The sequence below is a fragment of the Dasypus novemcinctus genome, chromosome 17 (assembly GCF_030445035.2).
Source record: "Dasypus novemcinctus isolate mDasNov1 chromosome 17, mDasNov1.1.hap2, whole genome shotgun sequence".
NCBI classification, from domain to species: domain Eukaryota; kingdom Metazoa; phylum Chordata; class Mammalia; order Cingulata; family Dasypodidae; genus Dasypus; species Dasypus novemcinctus.
In genome coordinates, this window is record NC_080689.1 from 83280580 (window position 1) to 83301784 (window position 21205).

General features: G+C 40.3%; 1 protein-coding gene and 1 long non-coding RNA gene across 2 annotated transcripts in view; one reads left to right on the plus strand and one right to left on the minus strand.

Moving 5' to 3' along the window:
- Window positions 1-1798: 1798 nt before the first annotated feature.
- LOC131274037 (uncharacterized) lies at window positions 1799-14422 on the plus strand. The gene is made up of 13 exons (XM_058279059.1): window positions 1799-1874; window positions 2332-2356; window positions 4118-4188; window positions 4635-4659; window positions 6881-6951; window positions 7392-7416; window positions 8001-8074; window positions 8530-8554; window positions 9930-9989; window positions 11737-11825; window positions 12236-12354; window positions 12432-12526; window positions 14136-14422. Exons 3-13 carry the CDS (start codon window positions 4135-4137, stop codon window positions 14183-14185), a joined length of 687 nt encoding a protein of 228 aa, XP_058135042.1. The 5' UTR covers window positions 1799-1874; window positions 2332-2356; window positions 4118-4134; the 3' UTR covers window positions 14186-14422.
- Window positions 14423-16355: 1933 nt separating this feature from the next.
- Window positions 16356-21205, minus strand: part of LOC131274042 (uncharacterized) — a 46930-nt gene continuing 42080 nt past the window's right edge. The window contains exon 3 of the long non-coding RNA XR_009181250.2: window positions 16356-16545. This is a non-coding gene — a long non-coding RNA (uncharacterized lncRNA). The remainder of the gene's footprint in view (window positions 16546-21205) is intronic.

Genomic DNA, 21205 nt, shown 5'->3' on the forward strand with positions numbered 1-21205 from the left:
TCCTTTCTCCATCCCTCCTTTCTCCACTCCACCCCACACAAACACACATACAGCACAGCAAAGAAACATATTCCCATTTAGATGCTGCCAAAATTGGGGTCACTATAAAGGTCTCCTAATTCTTCACTCAGAACTCTGTTCAAAGTTAACTTGTGGTTCATTCCATGACTTGGCAAATATATCAATTGAGACACTTATAATTAAGGTAAAAAATAATCCAAAGTGATATTTTTATGCATTTTGGGACAAAGGACTTCATAATAAATAAGACCACTATCATTTGTAATTGCTGTTCATCTCACTTGACTGGGTCTCTGTTAACAGTCAGGGAACTCATTCATTCAGAAGAACAGGCATTACACTTAGGCTGTCAACAATGGGATCTTTGCCAGCTTTGTCAGATTCATTCAAAAGGGAGATGATACATAAATAATGTGGCTGTTGTTAAGCAAAGCAGGTAAACTTGGAGTGTGGACTCCTGGGTTGGAAACTAGCTGAGTCTTGAGTAGATGTATCTTGAAAGAATATATGCAAATTGATAATAAGCACAAGAAATGATACTCAATATAATTAATCCTCAATGAAATGCCAGTCAAAACCACGATGAGGTGCCCCTTATATCCAGTAGGGTAGCTAACGTTTTTAAGAGAAAATAAAATGAAAAATAACAAATATAAGTGAGGCTGTGAATCAACTGGAAGGCCCATACATTGGTGGAAGGAAGGTAAAATGGATCAGCCAGCCACATTGGGAAATAGTTTGGCAATCCCTCATTGAGAAAAACACAGGATTACCATAGGGCCAGCAATCTAACAACTAGGTCTATATATAAAAAGAATTTAACTTAAAAGGGGGACACAAATAGGTATTTGAAAACTCAGTGTTTTTTGCAGCAGCATTCAGAATGGCCAAAAGTTTCAAACCACCCAAGTGTCCATCAAAATGGGAATCAGTAAAAAAAAAAAAAAAAGAAAAAAAAAGAAAAAAAGCATATCCATAGAATGGGCCACACAAAGTAAAGAAGTTCTGATGCACCCTACTATATGCATGATACTTAAAAACACTATACTGAGGAAATAAGGAAGATATGAAAGAAAGACAGTGTATCGATGTACTTATTTGAAATATAAGAAAAAGAAAACTCAGAGAAAGAAAAGGAGATTAGACTTTATTACCAGGGGCTAGGGAGATAGGAGATTAGGCTTATTGGTTAATGGCTACAGTTTCTGTTTCAGGTAATGAGAAAATTTTGGAATTGAATGTTTGATGGGATGGTAACACAACATTGGACATGTAATTAATTGATGACAGTAAATTAATTGTATAGATAAAAATGAGTAAACTGGCAAATTTTATGTTTGTAGATGTTAACTTGTTGAAAATTTTTAAAAATCCTGTAGAACAGATGAGAAACTCAAAGTCAACAAAGATCTGTGAGGGCGAAGCAGTAGCTCATGATGTCAATGAGTTTCCAGCCATTTTGCTGGATTTCAGAATGGGTCAGATAAGAGTTGGAGCCATATCACTGTATCATATTGTACATTTTAGTACCACTTGTTCGTGAGCTATTTCACATTGATTTAGACTCTCCTTAACTACAAAGCCAAGGGTCCTATTTCTGATGCCCATGATTTCCTCTCTTTGGTCTCCTTCTTCCATGAAGTGTGTCTGGGTAACTCCACAGTCCATGTTTCCTGACCACCCGGACCTGCACATTGTAAGCCCCTGTCTGGGTCAGGCAAAGATCCCTGAATAATATCAGCCACACCCCACTGTACTGACTGTTACTCTGTGTCCCCCTAGCTCCCCTGGAAGACCTGGTGGAGGACCCTCTTCGTGACAGGGAGGATGAAGTGGTTCCACCTAATGTTGAGGTAAGGTCATCTGTTTTGGTCTAAGACAGAAATATTCCTTTCTCTTATTTGTCCTTTTCAATTGAGTAAATATCATAATACACGATGGTGTGAATTATAGATATCACCCACTGGTCAGGGGAAAGGATATTTGGAAGGGTTCTCTTACCAAAAGAGCCCTGATAAAGAAGGCATTAGAAATTGAAGCACCAGGTTATATAGCATATGGTAGTGGGCTTGTGCCTCAGCACCAGTATTCTGCTTGGATTTGAACTTTTGTAACTCCCATCAAAATGGTCTGGAAAGTCATATCCATCAGGCAACACTTGAGCCATTCCTAATGTATTTTCCATGTTTATTTACGGGGCCTTTGACTTTACGAATGCTTCCTATCAGTTCTCATAAAATCACCAATACCTGAGAAGATGCTACTCGACATCATAGGATCCTCATAGTGTTTTCTTTTTTGCAATTCCAGGGGAACTCCAGAGAAAGTGAAAACGGTAGGTATTCTGTGCTAATCCCACATCCGAGGGTAAAACAGAGGTGAAATAAGGAACTTCCAGAAAACGTTCAGCTGGGGACATCCTGGACAAAGCATCATGGTGACGATGAAATGGTTTCTCTGAAGGGAATCTGCCCTTGTTACTACAGTCTGTGGTTTTGTCTGTGGTCTCTTTAGGTTGTGCAGGCTTTGCATGCATGGGGGTTTGGGGGGGTCTAGTGTGAGTTTCTGTGGTGTAATTTTGACTTTGTGTGTGTGCATATGGGGGCAACCATGAGCAGTTTCCCAGATGTTATATCCCATTTAGACTGGACAATTACCAGGGACAACAGGGACAGTTTTCTCAAATATACCCCATCACCACTGCATGTTCTATGTACATGAACTTGTTCCACACTCACCAAAGCTGGACCTGGGGTTTGCTTTCTATGACCACAACACAGATGGAAAACTGAGGGCAAAGGTGAACATCCCAAGCTCTTGCACTGCTAATGGGATGGTACTAAATGGGAACCTAGTCACATGTCATAATACTTTGAGTTACAGGCCTGAACTTGCCACGCAGCCATCTGCTTACTAGAAACCATACAAGGGAGTTACAGCACCTGTATATGTGCATACACCAGAATTTACATGAGCCTACAAAGAGACCAAAACTGCCCATCATTATAAAGTAGCCTCAGTGGTCACATGACCTAGGCCAAGTACCTGTGCTGGCTACCACAGACTTTGATATAGTTATTAGTGCTCAAAGGACACAGTAATCATACATGCTAATGAGCAGCTCCAAATTCTGAGAGTCATGAGGCATCACATAGGATGACGTGATCCATGATAACTGGATTGAGGTCACAGCTCAGGAACTTACCCGAAGCAGATAGGCATCGGGAAGACAATTTAGTACATATGACAGCATCATCCCAAAGGACACAATAGGCACTCAAATCACGAGTCCCACAAGATGGTCTTTGAAAAATAAGAATGCAGACACATCTTGGTTCTTAACCTGGTGTCCAAACCCCTTGTGGAAACGTTCCTAAAGAGCTGCATTTGTGGGTGTTGACACTCAATCTGTATGTCCCTACATAATGGCTATCCCACATTTGATGGCCAATGATGCACGGTCAGTATTTCAATGGCTACTCACACTTGGTGTGGGAGAGAAAGACTGGAAGTAAAACCATCTGATTAATAAGTGTTGCTATTTAAATGTAAGATTTTAGTATTCCCAATCTTCTGTGATATGTTATCTTTATCCCAATGGGTTAGTGAATAAATGCAATAGAATGCATTACATGGAATGGAATCCAGACCACCAGAATACTTTGCTTCTAATCAAGTGATAAATTTCCGTAGAACAAATGGTAAATGCAGTGTCTATATATGTGGTGTGGAGATGGAATTAATTTGCAGTTGTCCAGAAGATACTGGCACTTAAGCTGAGATGTACTATAAAGAGGAGGGATGGTGGGACTCAGGCATTGAATCATAGCCTGTTTTTCAGTGCCATTTGTACACTGGGTATGGTCAGAAGGTTTAGGTTGATATTAGCTTCAGAGCTAGGGATATATATTTGTTTCTTTCTGGCTGCTCTCTTTGCATCCTTCCTTCATGATGGAAGATGGTCCCACAGCAGTTCTCAGCATGCTTGATAAACTACCTCCTCTACACAGTTAAGAGTCTTGTCCAAGGCTGTAAATTTACTTTGAAATTTATGAGAAACACACCAATGTGATGAGTCATTCTGTGTCATTCCTAGGAGACCAGGAACAACTGATGGGGGCACTTCCAAGTGATCAAGAGGATGAAGAGGTCCCATTTAAAGCCAAGGTGAGCTTACTAGTCATTGATCTAAAGTTGATTTTTTGGTCTCTTCCATTGTAATTGATATCAGATGAGGATACTTAATCATGAACATATTAGATGAAATATTACATTTCCTTGGGGTGGGAAGCATCATGTGGGGGCTCTTCTAACTGATCCAACATTGAAGAGATCAACCACAAAGGGGAGCAGAAGTTGACAAAGTAGGCTTTTGCTCAGCTACAATTTTTTTCTCCTTCGATTAAGAATTTGTAATCACCGCCCAAATTGAACTTAACAAATGTGCGTCCAGGAAAATCTCATGCCTTTCTTGGTGTGTCTGCTACACCTGCTCATCAGGTTTGCTTGACCCCTATTTCACATCTGAATTTCTAATGCTGCAAATCAAGCAAAAATCCTTTGCAAACAGCCGAAACATGATCTGATCCTCATAAGGTTTTCTCTGATTGCAGGTGGCCCCAGGAGAAAGTCAAACAGGTACATATCTAGAATTGCTGAATTGAGGTAATTTTGGATTAGACAAGCAGGGCATTGATCCTAGGTTTGCCTGGAAAGCCAGGGTGGTTCCAGTTACTGGTGGGATTTTTTGAGGTATGGTTAAACATTAAACATTAATTCCTCCTGATAAGGAATGTGGTCATGCTCTATTGTTCTCTCAGTAGATGTATTCACTTCACTTGAATGGATTTGTGTCTATGGCAGTCATGGAGTGTGTATGAGCGAAGCCTATTGGAGGGATTGAGAAGGTGTGTGTTGGGGCATTGCTGTGTGTTTCCCTAAGTGAAGGGTCCAACATACACAGGACAACTGTCATTGAAACCTTTCTAAAACACCATCACATCACCACAGCACATATTGCATATAATAACCTGTGAACATCTCACTAGAATCAGTCCTGGAATTATGTAAACTCTCCCTATCCCTTACAGCCAGGTTCTGAGGGGCATAAGTTAATGACCCGAGATTTCAAATTCCTAAGTTGTAGAGACGAGATTTGGACTGAGGCATGTAACCCCTATACTACTACTCTGAACTACTGAATATTACCTAATCACAGGTATGGGTCACTAGTGACAATGAAGGAATTTCCACTGCCTATATATATGTAGGTGCCCATGGCATTTCCTAAACATGACACTCGTGTATTAGATATTCACAGGGGTCACATAACACAGGTTAGCAGGTGCATTTTACAAGATACTTATTCACAGTTATTAGTGTGAAAAACACATAGAGAGCCCCACATGTTGCTGGTAAACTCACAGACTCTCAGACTCGTGAGGTTTCAGTGGGACAAGCTTGCCAATCGCTGCCAGTACTGGGTCACAGCTCAGCACATGGCCCGAGCAGACAGACAGGGATTGGAGAGATATTTTCATCTATTTAATAACGTTATCACCATAAGCCATTAAAAAAAAAAAAAAAAAAAAGATCATTCTGTGAGCTGCTCATTTGAGGAAGAGTAATGAGTAAGAACTCAAATTCCCTCTTAGCCATTAGGTTCATGTTCATCATTCTTATTTCAAGTTTCCCTTATAGCTAGCACAGAGATTCATGCTCAACCTTCAATCGATCCTAACTCTCCCACTGTGGGATGGCTCATATAATCATGGAGAGGCACATCACGCAATGAATACAAAAACATGGTAATGAAAAGGAAGATGAAGGAAAAATATCATATGGTGAACATTGGATACTTTTAAATGGTAGTCCATGAGTACTATGACAAACCCTATAAATATTATCTTTATGACACCTGTTAGTGACTCAATACAAAAGAATACCTTGTCTAGAATTAAATCCAGTCAACCAATAAATGAATAAATAAAACACTACACGACAGATTAGTGTTGTAGTAGGAGCACTTTGCATTAGTGGAGATGGAAATGACCTTGGAAAGTTCAAAAGGGCATTGACAACTTGTCTAGATTCAAAACAGGAAGGGGGAAGCAGATTTTGTCTCAACGGACAGAGCGTCCACCTACCACATGGGAGTTCCAGGGTTCACACCCAGGGCCTCCTGACCCATGTGATGAGCTGGCCCACGCGCAGTGTTGATGCGCACAAGGAGTGCAGTGCCATGCAGGGTTGTCTCCCACATAGGGGAGCCCCACACACAAGGAGTGTGCCCCATAAGGAGAGCCTCCCAGCATGAAGAAAGCGCAGCCTGCCCAGGAGTGGCGCCACACACACGGACAGCTGACGCAACAAGATGACGCAACAAAAAGAGACACAGGTTCCCAGTGATGCTGACAAGAATATAAGTGGACACAGAATAACACACAGTGAATGGACACAGAAAGCAGACAATGGGGGGGGGGAGAGGAAGGGGAGAGAAATAAAAAGTAAATCTTAAAGAAAATAATAAAAACACAACTATTAAAAAAACAGGAAGGAAAAGTGATGGAGCTCTGTAAGTAATACCATCTGTTTAATACTATTTTTAGATTGAATATATCATGTTGAATTTGGATACCTTTAGGTACACAGACAAAAAGTTTTCATTTCTCATTTTTTTCCTGTTCCTCTTCTCCTTTACCATCCTTCTTCCACCAAGGAGGATGGCCCAGCAACATATTTTTACAGACTTATTACCCCTCAGGTCCCTATTTTCTTGCCCCCTGCAGTGTCAGGGTAGGTCCCTGAGTAACCCATGAACACCACCCAATGTATTGACATTTACTCTGTGCCCTCCCAGGAACCCCTAAGGGCCTGCTGGATGAGTCCCCCAGTGAGAGGGAAGATGAGGAGGTTCCATCAAATTCCAAGGTATGGTCACCCGTTCTTTCTCTGTTGTCAAATTGCTGATTTTAAGTTTTTTTGGTTTGTTTTTTTTTTTTTCTTTGTTTTATTTGCCAATTGAGTTCAGATATGAAAATCAGACCAAATAATTATAGGTGACGTCTATGATTTCCTTAGTCAGGAGAGTGTTCATTTGGAACCTTTTACTAACATCTCTGCTTCAAGAGGAACTTCAAGGAGTCCCCCCTACATTACAGGGCTAGGTTTCCTCCTCAATAGATGGGAGAGATGCATAAAACAGGAAATGCTATGCCTTTCCACAAGTGTCTGTTACAATTACTTTTTGGGCCTTCATCTCAACCCGTTTCCCATCTAGTTTTCTAAAGGCAGCAAGAGAGTAAACCAACTGTACAAACACTATACAGCCTGCTCCAGTCCTCAGAGGGTTTTCATTTCTCTAATTGTAGGTGGCTTCAGGAGTAAGTGAAAACGGTATGTATTTTGGTATCACTTTACTTCTTTTTTAAAAACATCTGGATGATTTAAACTAGGGGTTTCATGCTTTCTTTACTGTGGAAAGCATCCTGATTTTACCTTCCATGTGGGCATAAGAAATAGAGGGGTCCTTCTGTTTTAGAGGAAGAAAAATGTCCACATTGTACAGTACTTTCAGCAGTTGTGTTCCCCTTGGGTGGGTTGGGTTTTTGTTCATATCCCATGATAGTTGCACATTTTACAAGTATTTAAATGTTCAAAGTTCAACAATAACATTGGGCTTGAAAATGGGCAGGAGGAGCGGTAAGAAACTGTCATTGAACAACATCCTCTTTTTTAGTACCTTTACAGGTTCCTTTTATGGTGCTTTGGGATGTCTTTAGCTACAGTGCCAAGGACTGCTTCCCTTTGTATTGCTGCTCCTCCCTGTTGCCCTCCTTCCACTCCTTAGCAGCTCACTTAGGCTTGCTGAATACCTGCCTCCTTGTTATTCTAATCCCTCGTCCAAGTCAAGCAATGCTTCATGACTAAATCCAGAGCAACTACCCCAATGTACTGATGCTATTCCTCTGTTCTCCTAGCTCTCCCGGAGGGCCTCCTGGAGGAACTTCTGAGTGCCCAGGCAATAGAGCACACTCCATTTACTTACACCAAGGTAAGGCCAACTTTCTTTATCTGAGATAGAACCACTGCATTCTTGGCTTCTTTCATTTCTAATCCAATTCAGTTACGAAAATTTGACCACGTACAATATAGATGAGAGGTTCAAATGCTTGGTGCGTCAGTGTTCAGTGGGCATGTATTAGGAGCTAATCCCAGTTTGAAGGGGGCAATCATAAATGGCAGCATCAGGTTATAAACTATATGGCAGGAGGACATTCTTTAGCAGAAATTTTTTCACCTGGAATTAAGAATTTTGTACTTAGTAATCAAAATGGACTTGAAAACTGCATCATCCAGGACTGTTCATGCTTTACACCTGCTTTTGGTTTTCCTTAACTTCCTTCTTTCCCTCTTGTATTCTTAAGTCACCAAGAGGACACAAGCCTCTTGTAGCACTATAGATTAAGTTCTGATCCTTACGGCATTATCTTCTCTGTAAAATTGCAGCCAGTCCCAAGAGCAAGCAACAATGGTAAGTATTCTGAAATCCTACACTTGCTGAGAAAAAGTCCAGATATTGAAAAACATGAATCTTCCTTGTCGATTGAGTTTAAAGAGGTTCCTGATGACAACCTCCTTGAGGGAATAAGGATTTGGGTGTGGTGAATGAAATGGATATTCCAGGTAAGAACTAGGGTTGTCTTTCTTAAGAAGTTGAGTACTGATTAGTTGGCATGTGTTTGTCTGCATGGAAGTGGTGTGTGTTTACATGTGTATGTTTGTGATGTGATTCTCAGAATACATGTTTTGATTCTCAATGGGCATGTGTACAAATGTGAGTCTTTAATGAGTTTTCTGGATTTTTCACACACCAAACAGCACAACGACTAGTGTCAACTTTCTTTGTAATAAATCCCATCAGTATCTCTTCATGGATAAATATATATGTCAAATATTATCAAATTATGTACTACGTTAGTGTGGCTTACAATATGTAGTGTGGCTTACAATATGTCAAGTATACCTCAATAACTCAAGAATAATCCATCAACATCAAAGAAAATTTTCATGAAGCTCTACAGGGACAGAAATGTGGTACAGGACCCTTTTTCTGGGATGTAATAATATGTCTTGGCTTAATAATAAGCTTTATAAGGCTTTACTTATACCTCATAGCACCTTGAATGGTCAGGATGAAAGAAAGGCAGACATACATGTCCATTCATTAACGTATGAGACAGGGCAGTTTTGAGAAGGTGAAGAAAAGTCTTCAGAACTGGACATTTAATGAATACAGTCCAAAGAACTTGAGATTTTAGGTGCTTTGACTCCTAATCCACACATTTTCTTCAAGTCTCTTCTGCCTGGCAGAGTCTCTAAAGTTCTGCTATGAATTTGTCAACATTTGTCATTTTAGTTCACACAGCCAGGGCATCTAGAGCAGATTCTAGTTTTTGCAGTTTTGCTAAAGCCCAATACCCATTTGTGCTGGTAGCTGTGGTAGGGATGATGCAGAAGGGAACCTGTGCATCCTCACAAAATGCTCCCCAAGGCAGCAACCCAGAGTCTAGCACTAGGTCTGTGCTTTGAACTCATCTAAGACAGAGCATGTCCAAAGAGTCATAATTTCAGGGTGACAAGATTGGAGGGTCAGTGCTCTATTTTCCAGCTAAATAAGGGAGTGAGAAGTTGAGAGCTGATACCTTCCCCTCCTCTCCCTCACTTGCAAGCACTTTGCACTTTCTTGCTAAGGCCTCAGGCTCCAGAGGGGCCCAGGAAGGTCTTAGAACCCAGGGCAGAGAGCTGGGTTTTCCTACGGTAGCCAGAGAGAGATCTCAAGGAAGAAGGGAGGGATGCGAGTGGCCCAATCCTTAATAACGTTCCTGCGGATCTTTGTTTTCCTGAAGACTGGCTTGCGGACTGCAAGTATGACTCCACTAGCAGCGATGACGAAGACGACAATCCAGGTAGGTTACAATTCTTGAGGAAGGATCCAATGGAGAAGATACCAAGATCAGTAGTTATACCTGGTGCCTTGGAGTCTATGGAGGGGGGCATATTAGAAAGTTTAGGAAATATTTATGAGGGCCTGCTTTCATCTTTTCGTTTTCAATAACATAAAAGTAGGAGATATAATGACCGTGAGCTTTGTGTGTGTTGTGTGTTAAATGAACTTTCCATGTATTTTTTAAAAAATTAACTTCCCATGGGTTAGTTTTTTCATGTCTTCTCAACAGTCTGACAACAAAACTTTGGTTTCCTTTGCTTAGCATCCCATAGTAACCGATACAAGAAATCGTGGTTTGGATTTAAGTGTTGAACTTCAATGGAGTGGGTCTGTTGGGACACAATCTCTCAGGTTCTCACCTGGACCTGGGACAAAGTGTTTTTAGCTAGTGCCAGATGGCACCTGAGAAGTAGGGCCTCATCCCGTGCACTTTTAGATCTAGTTTTAACTTTCTTCATGTTCCATCCTTACTGCGGATCCTGCTTTAAAGGTTAACCATGGGTTGGAAGCCATGAAGAACATTTTCTCTGGGCTTAGCATGTACCTGTGTCCTTGAGAGGTGTGGCTAAAGCACATTCTTGAACTCACTACTATTTTGCACTTCCTACCCAAATCCAAAATGCCAGTGTAGTTTGGAAACCTAAATTTAATTACGTCTGAGAATGGTTTGAATCCAGTTGCCCCAGAAGAGCTTTCAAAGCCCAGCAGGCTTTCTGAGGACTTGTATGAATGGGCCGCTGACTTGTTTCACACACTGGCTCTCACAGTCCTACGGGGCTGGTGCTCTGGAATTGAGTATGCCCAAATCAGAGCCTCTTGGCAGCAGGGCCACAGGTTTCCTCCTGCTCTTTGAGTTCAGTGCTATGGTCAGCAGTGCCCTGTTTCTCAAGCAATATTCATTTCTCTCCCTGTGCCTTTCTGCAGGCTTCTCAAAGCACCCAAGGTACTCAGGCCCAAGAAGGCTTGATGAAACCTAGAAGGCTCAATTCATTTAAATGGCCACACATTCTACACAAGGCTATTAACACACCTGCAAGATAAGGGAACGTGGACAAGTTACTTTATGTCTAATTTCCTGTTAATCCTCTCTAAATCGCTTTTTTTGGAACCTATGGAGATGTTGAGAGGACAGAATGTTTGCATCACACCTAAAGCCATACCAGACACTTCAAAAATCACTTGCTTTTGGGGGTTGGTGGTAGCTCTCTTCCACAAGATCTGATTCAACTCCAGATCCTGAGTGTTGCATCTGGAATTGGTAATTGGCCAATCCATTGATTGGAGAGGGTGGCATGGTACACTTGATCATTCCCCTGTGTTCTCATAAGGAAAAACAATGTGAATGGAAGACAGGAATAAAGGAAATAAGCAGTATTGGGAGAGAGGAGAGGCAGGGAGTTTCTGAGGCAAGATGATGGAAAGGAAATCAACATCATGCTTAGCAAGACATAGAGAAGATGCCTGCCTTCTTTGAGGACAAGGAGGAAATGGGCATTCCTCCCCAGAATTATAGTATATGAGGTCTGGTAAACGGACCCTGTTGACATTAGGCCAACCACACAGGGCACAGGAGACGTTATCGAGGCCCAAAGAAAGTTGGGGTGATACAGACAGAATTGGGTGCCAAGCTCAGGTCACGGTATGACAAAGACAATAGGGGCTCTAATTCTCCCCTGAACCCTAACTTTCTCCTTTCCTTTTGCAAGGTCACCCTATCACAGTCACCGCAATGATTCACTCAGAGGCGTTTTTCTCGGACTCAGAAGAGTCAGACGTAGAGAATGGCAATATGCATGTAATTTATTTCCTCTTCTTGCCTAATTTTAAAATCTTCCTGTTTCTTCTTTGTAAGCATTTCTTTGTAGCTCTTCTCTTTCCCCCTCCTTTTACAATTGTCATCTCAAAGGCCCTGGTAGCCTCCAGGAAGGTGAGGTTATACAATTGACAATGTTTTTAAGATGTTTCTCCACCTTCTTCACCTACTGTATTTCAACATTGCATGGATTTCCAACCCTACTATGCACCATAAATCAACTGGTGTGTCCCTGAATGGCCCAGGCGAGAAGTTGTGCTGAAGTCTGAAGCATTGGCCCACATCATGTGGGGTTGGCCCCTGGGAAGTTTGTTCTGGGATGGACTCTCCCTTCACTGCCGTGTTCCTCCACATATGGCTCTGGAAAAGCAAGTGTGTTCTCTACCCTGCAGCTGTCTACACTCGTTGAGGAGGAGGAGTCTGTTTACATCGACCTTCTTTTCCGGGAATGCACAGAAGGAATCAATGATGTAAAAAGAGATGAAGAAGAGGAAGAAGAGGAAGAAGAGATGTTAGTGTGGAGTAGTGGGTAGGATGAAGAGGGAAGGGAAACAAGTCCACATGCACTAACTTTCTTTGCCACTTCAGGAAATTCAGCGTTCATGAGGAGCTTGCTGGAGTGCCTGCAACTGTGTGTGAATATGGAGGCGGAGATAGGAATCTGAGGGGGAAAATGAGCACAGGCAAGTGAAGGGTGCCCTGAGAATCTCTCCCCATGAGTAGAAGTGCTTTCCATGTAAGCCCTAAAGCTGATCAGCTATGCCTTCCCTTGGCTCCTTAATTTGTAGGAGAGGGCTCTAGCCCTCTTCAGAACCAAAGTTTGCCCTCCCAGTCCACCTAAGGCCTGCCAAATCCTCCTGTCTTTCTTACTGAGTGTGGTGTACACTGTGGAGTGACCTAGAGTGCCACCAGTTCTCACAGGGAAAGGGTGAATTGGCCTGTGTTAGGTTGCCAGGGCTGCTTTATCTGATACCAGTGATTAACTGGGGTAAACACAGGAATTGACAGTCAGTTTAGGAGATTAGAAGCAAAATCTAGGTGTCAGCATGATGATGCTTTCCCTGATGCTGCCAGCAACACATAACTCAACCTCTGCTTCCATCACCTGATCATCTGTCTTCATCTGTCTCCCGGTGCTCCTGCTCTGAATTTGTCTAGTCTTCCTCTCTTTGGAAGGACTCCAAGCGTATAGGATTAAGGTCACCCAGATGCAGGTTGGCCTCCCCTTCACTAGTAAGATCTCTGACGACCCTATTCACAGATGAGTTCACATCCAAAGGTGTGCAGGTGAGGATGAAAGCATGAGTTTATGGCTGCCCATTATTCAATCCAGAACCCAGAACAGTGGGGTCACTCTCAGGCAAACAGGGTAGCTACTGAGGCCCTGTTTTCTACCTCAGTGGGACCTGAGTCACAGCTGCCCAAGCCTTGGGGTCCTAAGCCTCTGTAGTTTCCTTCCTCGTCCCACTTCAGCTCACACTCATTTTCTCAAGCTGTACTTCTTTAGAATTTATTCATGTATGTAGAATTCAAACAAACACAAAGCACAAAGGAAATCTCCCTGCAGGGCTTGCTAGGAATGAGAAAATCAGAGAGGACTGCATGTTACTTAAGTCCCCTTATTTATTTTATATTGTTTAAGTAATAACTCTTGTTAGATTATGATGAGCGTTTTGTAATACTTACATGTTGGAATATCTTAATGTAAGAAACTATATGATTTTGGCATCACAGTCACTTTATATTAAAATGGGTTGCCCAGCAAGCTCAGTGTTTGATTTAGAATGAAACTGTTAAATAGGGAAAGAGCTCCAGGAATCGGTCCCTTTTTAATCTGAGGCTTTCACCACTGGATGCTGTTGAGGACCAGGGTGGAGGGAGCAAGGTTATCACTTCCACGCCTCTCCCTTCAGAATTCCTGCCCCTCACCTGGCCCAGGGAGATGGGACTCTGCCTTTTCTTTCTAGAGGACTTGAGCCCACCTTTTCTTCTGCATCAGTTTCGTTCTCCAGAAGACATTCACTTGAAAGGTGCCCAATCTAGCAATCAGGTCACAGCCCATTGCCTGGAAATTTAGAGACACTCTTAGTCACAGACAGCACCCTATGCAGACAGCAGCAGTAGGAATTCAGTCCCTCTGGATCTGGCTCGTGGGATATCATGGACCAAAGATCACCTCTCCAGGGTTGGTCTGAGGTAACTTTTGAGTCCTGCAAACCACCTCAGGGAAACCTAGGCTCCTACCACCTCTGTGCCTCCCCAGTGATTCCAGATCCTGTATTTGTGTTGCAGATCCTACAACTGACTGCTACAAGGATGCTGAGCTGGAGGCCTCAGCCTGAAGCTGAGTAGAACTGGAGATCTTATGGCGCTTGGCGACACTTATGTGCTCACCCTTTTACTCCACTATGAATGAACAACTAAGTGGCACTTTAGTTTTTAATCCAAAGACTTAGACGAAGTCTTAGAAATAAGTTTTACTTTTAATGTTATATGCCATATGAAACAACTTTTGTACCTTTACTACTTATATTTCTTATTCTTTATGTAATAAATAAATATACTGATAAGTACCCTAAGCAATGCTAGAGCTATATGAATTATAATATCTGGTCTCCGTATTGGCTCCCACCAAGGTGAAACACTCACTCATGGAATCCTCATTGAGTGTTTGTTGAAAAAATAACTGGAAACTGACAGCTTATCATAAGCCCTCCTGTCAATGGGTTTTTAAAATTTCATTTACTGAACTATGTTCAGTCACCTGGTATGGGTCATGCCAAAAATGCTCATCTTGGTCTAGCAGGATAACTTGAATTTCAGGGCCTTTTTCACTTACATTGCAGTGTTGCTGTGTATAAAACCATGATTCACATTTCATTCCACAAATGTTACCCCATTTGCATCTGGCACAAAATCTTGTTCTCCAAAACACTGATGAGATTCTAATTCCTTCACATAATATGAGTGAGTGTAAATGTTTTCACATTTTGGTTAACCTGGTTAATTTTCCTAGAATATCCCTTGCTTTTAGTCCTTCCAAGTCAGTGCACAGCATGCACTTCTGACACGCAGCTTCAAAGAATTTCCTTCCAGAGGGAAAAAAATAAACAAATTGTAATTTTTTGGCATTTCTTTCAAGTCTTTGCTTTTGGATTTGCTTTGGATTTGGATTTGCTTTTGGATTTCGAGACACTCCAGTGTTCAGGTATTAGACCAACTATGCCATTTGTCATTCTTTTACTTTTTTTCCCCAAATCTTTTACATTCTCCACAAAATTTCTTTTAAACACTATCTGCTTTTCCTTTTGCTTTCCACTTAACCATTTCTGGTCATTCTATTTATTATGCATTACAATTCAATTTTGAACTGATATTTTTCTTATTTTCTGATGTCATCCCAATCATTGTTTGATTTTCTATTTTTAATTTATGACATCTTATGTATTATCTCATTTTCTAAATGCCTTTTATTTACTTTTGAGAAAGCATTTTTCAGGACATAATATACATAATGAAGAAGGCCTTTCATGCATTTGTTGTGGCTACTCTGTATTCCGTTTCTCCCTAAATTACTTTGTTACATGAAAATAATGTGATTTTTTTCTTCGTATTCATATAATTAGAAAAAATTATAGAAGTGCAATTCAAATTAGCTTTCCCAGGAACAGAGATAAGTGTGTCTTCCTAGATTTTTTTATGAAATTTTTTAAAGTACAAAATCTTTCTTCCTGGTATTTCCAGATGCTTCAATTCTACCTCTCTTAAACATGGGACTTTACTCTCATCACCTCTATTGCACCTATCATTTTCTTTCTTCATCTGACTAGTGAATATTCCTTTTCATATATACTCTTTACCTGAAGTGAAACATCTTTTACCTGACGTTGCCAAAATCTAGTCGTTTTCTATAAATGCCCATATAGGTTGAAAATTAATTATCTGTAAGGGATTTTCCATTAGATATCTTGCGTTGTATTTCATTTCTGAATTATAGTTGCCTATTTATCTGTTTTATTTCTATAATCATTTATATTTTAGCTACTTATATTTATTTTACATGGAAATTTCTTTGTTTTTATACTCCATATTTCAGTCATTTGAATTCAGAATTATTAATTTCCTCCCCAGTTTTAAATCAATATTCATACATATTTGGTGTTAGCAGTGGCAGTTCATATTCAGTGAATTAAAAAAAAATGCTGCTGCTTTAGAGTCACAATGACATAGGTTCATTGTCATTCATATCAGGTCTGCAATATTACCACCATATGGTATATACTTATCATCAGACACATACATCAGCATCCCCCAATGTAATAGTTCTATTTCCCATGGTCTCCAAGGATGTCCTTAATACTTGTCTCTCCTTCATTAAAAGTAATGTTTTATAAATAACTTCTAGAAAGAAAAAATTTGCTTGATATGGTTTACTGAATTTTAAAATTTAAGAATACATAAAAGACATTTCAGACATATTCTACCATGATCTTATTATGAAAGTGGGACACTTTTACATTATTAAGAATTACGTTCTTCAAAACCATAAAAATGTAGGTTTCCTACAATTAACTCACATTCCAGGATTTCTGAAGTGTGCGCACAGCCTTCCTATAAACTGGGGACTTTCTGCGGTTCACTGAGTGGAGGGTCATTTGTGGAAGTCATTCCATTCTCTTCACACCTGCGTCCATATGGTCCACTGCAAACATTATATTCAATTGTGAAATACTGAAAGTTTTTGCCATGACAACAAGATAAATTTGCTCACTTTCATCACTGCTATGCAGCATTATACTGGAAGTTCTAGCCAGAGGAATTGGGCAAGAAAAACGGAACTGAAGAAGGAAGCTATTCTGATACACGGATGACATAATCTTTTAATAGATATTCCCAAAGAACCCTCAAAAATACTACTGGAACAAATACAGACATTAAGCAAACTTGCATTGTATGAGATAAAACACACAAATGTCAGTTCTGTTTATATAGTATGGTAAAAAAAAAAGTCTAAGATGGATTTTTTTTTAAAAATCCATTCAGTTACCCTCTAATGAATAAAATATTTAGGAATGAATTTATTGAAAGTGTAAAGCACTTGAACAAGAGCAGTCATACCTGAATGAAACTGAAGAAGACTTAAACAAATGGCAAGACATCCATTGTTCATGGATGGTAAGACTAAATATTGTTCTAATACCAATACTACCCACAGGGAACTACAGGTTCAGTATTATAGTTATAAACATCCCAACTGACTTTTTTTTTTTCTTTTTTACAAAAATGGAAAAACAGATGCTCCAATTTATATGGCATCAGCAAGTGGCTAGAGGATGCAAAACAAACAACTTTCTCTATGGTGAGATTGGGATTGATTAATTTATAGAACAGGAGGAGGGCTTTGTTATGGATCTGGCTGCTTTAGATATGTAGGAATTTCTGGGATACTCTGAGGAATATTGGGGCTCACAGAAAAAGGGGTTCTAATTCTCCCTCTTAATGGCTGCCATCATTTTCCTGAAATTCTCATGGGAACTCAGAGGCAAAGATGTAAAATATCTCTGAGAACAGTACTGTGTCCTTCCTTTGGGGAATTTTCATGTAGGCTGGGTGCAGTCTTGGGTTCTCAGAAGGAAAGAGTGCCCTCTGGAAGAATAAATAACTCACCATGTCCCCTGCTCTATATACCCTAAATCATAGGATCTACATTGAGTTAAGCATGAACAAGGGTATGAGAATTTACTCAACATAGTGACCAGTTAAATTCACATGAAAAAGAGAAAGTTTCATTGACACATCTTACAGAATGGACACAATTTAGTTGAAGAAGGATTTGGGGAAGTTGTACATACCAGGCTGCTCAAAGAGTGGCTCAGGTCTTCAGTCAGGGAGACGAATGTTGACAACCTCTAGAGAAGTTCTCATATCGGTGACTGAACTTTTCAGCCCCAGAATTTCTATTTCAGTTGATTTTACATTTTTACCTCTTTACTGATATTCTCTGCTTACTGAGACACCATCCTCATATTCTCCTTTTATCATTGAGCATATTAAAAATCTGTAATGTATAACTCTGTTTTATAACTGAAGGATATTTTCCATTAATTGTCTTTTCTCTTGTGTGTGGGACATTCGTTCTTGGTACACTCCATGCCCATAAAACTGGATCTTTTGACTATTTTAAGGTGGCCAGTCTGAAAATCAGATTTTCCTGCATCCAGGGTTTGTTGTGACTGCTTGTTGTTTTTCTTCGTTTGGTCACTTCTTGGCACTAATTGTGTGAAGTCAGTACAATTTGTCATGGATAGTCACTAAAATCTCTTGTCCCGGTAGCTTACTGGCCAGACAGTAAATGGACAGAAATTTCCACATATGCCTAAAATCAACAATAAATTTAAAAGTCCTTGCAGATATGTGGTATGTATACACTGCAACATGGCTTCAACACTCAGTTTATGACTCCACAACTCCACATGTCCTGTTGGTACAAATCTTAATAGTAAACCAGAAATGAGTGCTTAGGTTGTTCTCAGGTCCTTTTTATAAATGCACCCAGTCCTTCTATATACATAGATTGTACATAACCAGGAATATATTGCAGCTTTTCAAGGATCTTATTAGCCAAAGCACCTCATTCCTCAGCCTTCCTCCGAAACATTCGTCTTAGTGTTTTGCTGCCCCAGTGTATTCCTGTGAGCCATGTGGCATCAACTAGTCTATTTGTCTTAAATGTTTTGGGTGAATACCTCTCGGGTAACCACCTGAGCACCCAGAGTTCCCTTAGGTGAAATATATGCAGGTCCTTGGAGAAGGACCTCCATGGATTTGCCATCCAAGTAAAACAGTCAACCAGAAGCCTCTCTGAAAAAGGTCCTTTCTGCTCCCTCTGGTATAGGTTATTGTAACAGAAATTCAGGCTGTTGTCTGCAAAGCCATACCAAGGTGGTGAGCAGAATGGGACCAGAGTAAAGGAAAATAACCCAAACCTCTCTGACAAGTTTCACCTGCTTTATTTATTTATTTTTTTCTCTTTCCCTCACCTGATTCAAAGTTCCCCTTCTTGCTGTATGATTTTGGTTAGATTCCAGAATTCATAACAATTTTATTCTGCTATTTTTGTCATTTTCTTTGTTGCTTTTGTGGATGGCTTGACTCCGGGACTCCCCAAATCCACTATTTTTGCTGTCGACATTCTGTTCCTTTATAACTAACCAACCCTTAAAATTTGTACATAGTGTGAAATACTTCCCCGATAAGCTATGATCTGAAATTCCAGATACATATTTTATTATTTCACTCTGCTTGGGGTTATTCTTTAAGCAGAAGCTTTGTAACATCCTAATGACTGTTTACCATCTTCCTTCTTCCTTTTCTCCCACAGTTATTCTCAAATTGCCTTTGCTTGCCACACATCTTGAACTAGTACGGGGATGGCAGGAATGGTGAGAGTGCCTCTATGGCTAGTTTTTGTTTTTCCATAGATATATTTTGGAAATATATATATATTTCTTTAAAAAAAAATATATATATATATATATTAAAGAAGCTTTAGAATACAAAAATGGTACATCCAAGGGATTCTCATATGCCGCACTCCCTACCCCTCCGACACTTTCACTCATTATCAACATCCTTCATTACTGTGTTACATTTGTTAAAATTGACAAACCCATGTTGAAGCACAGCTATTGACCATGGACTACATTTTACGATATAGTCTACATTCTGTCCTGCACAATTTTGTAGATTATGACAAAATATCCAATGGCCTGTATCTGTCATTGCAATGTCATGCAAGACAACTCCAATGTCCTGAAAATGCCCTCACATTACTCCTATTCATTCCTCTCTCATCCCTCAGAACCTCTTGTGGTCACTGTCTTTATATCAATGCTAAGAGTTCTTCCAGTACTAGAGTAATATTAAGTCTATTATGTCTACTTTAATAATGTCTACTTTAGTCCACTGTTCATGCCCCAATCTTGAGGATTTGGGGATGGTGATGCCCCCAAAACATACAAATTTTAAAAACAACAACAACAAAAAAACACTATTAAAAAATTGATGGGGCTGAGGGATGGGGAGTGGGGCATATGGGAACCTCTTATGTTTTTTAGGGTAACATTTTATGTGATCTATTAACTTTAAAAAAGATAATTAAAAAAATAAAAATTGAAAAACTAATAATAATGTCTACATTAGTCCATTGTTCATGCCCCAATATTGAGGATTTGGGAATGGCAATGCCCACTCTACTTCTAACTGAGAGGTCGCTTAGATCCCATAGGGCAGATGGATGGAACTATCTTGCTTGCAATTGCAGGCACTCTCTGCTACTTGTAATGGGTGTTCTCAATCATCATCTCCCTGTTAGTTGTCCTGGGCTCATCCAAAGAACTGGAGTGTAGGTGTAGGAACTCTGCTGAAATTCAGAGCTGAAATGGCCCATGGATGGACCAATGATTTAAGTCTCTGGGACATATATTTAACAAGTATAGTGCTAATTAGAGGATCAAATAAAAGGGGCGGGATAGCCATGTGTAGACAACCCAATGAATGAGTATAACTATGTTACATTGGGGAGCATATATACCAAAATAAGGCAGGGAATGGAATTCCTGAGCTGTCTCCCCTCCTTATAGTATCTAGATGTCTCCAGAGCCCCCAGAAGCCCCACTATTTGAGGCACTGTTTACTGTGGCTGTCAAAGAGATCCTGGTAATACTTGCAAAAACATAACCTCAGGAATGGCCTCCCAACTCACTTTGAAATTTCTTGGTATAAAAACTCATTTGTATTTAATATTTCCCCCTTTTGGTCAAGCTGTTTTTCTAGACGCATTGCTAGTTGGTGCTTGGTAACAATCCCCTGGTGCCAGGGAGGCTCATCCCTGTGAGTCATGTCCCATGGAGAGGGGGAGGTAGTGTATTTATATCCTGAGTTTGGCTTAGGGAGAAGTCACATTTAAGCAATAAGGAGGCTTTCAGGAGGTAACACAGGCAATATATCATACTAGGATAAGTTTCAATTTCACAAGGAAAGGCTCATAAGTACAGTCATCGATATCAAGGGTCTGGCTTAACATTCTGCCTTTCTTCAATAGGCACTACAGCACTCTGGGATTCTTGCTGTTCTATTAGAGAATGTAGCAGAACTGCCCAGAATGGGAGTTCAGTGTCCTTTTCATTACTGTGTGATTCGTGAATGGAACTGGCCCTTCCGTAGACAATTTATTGCATGAGTCCTTGGTCTGTTTCCTTCTATTCAGGATTGCACTCACTGTCCGTTCTCTGCTTCTGTCCACCCTGCTAATAATGGGTGAAGCCTTTCTCTTTTGTGAGACTGTGATGGTTTAAAATGTA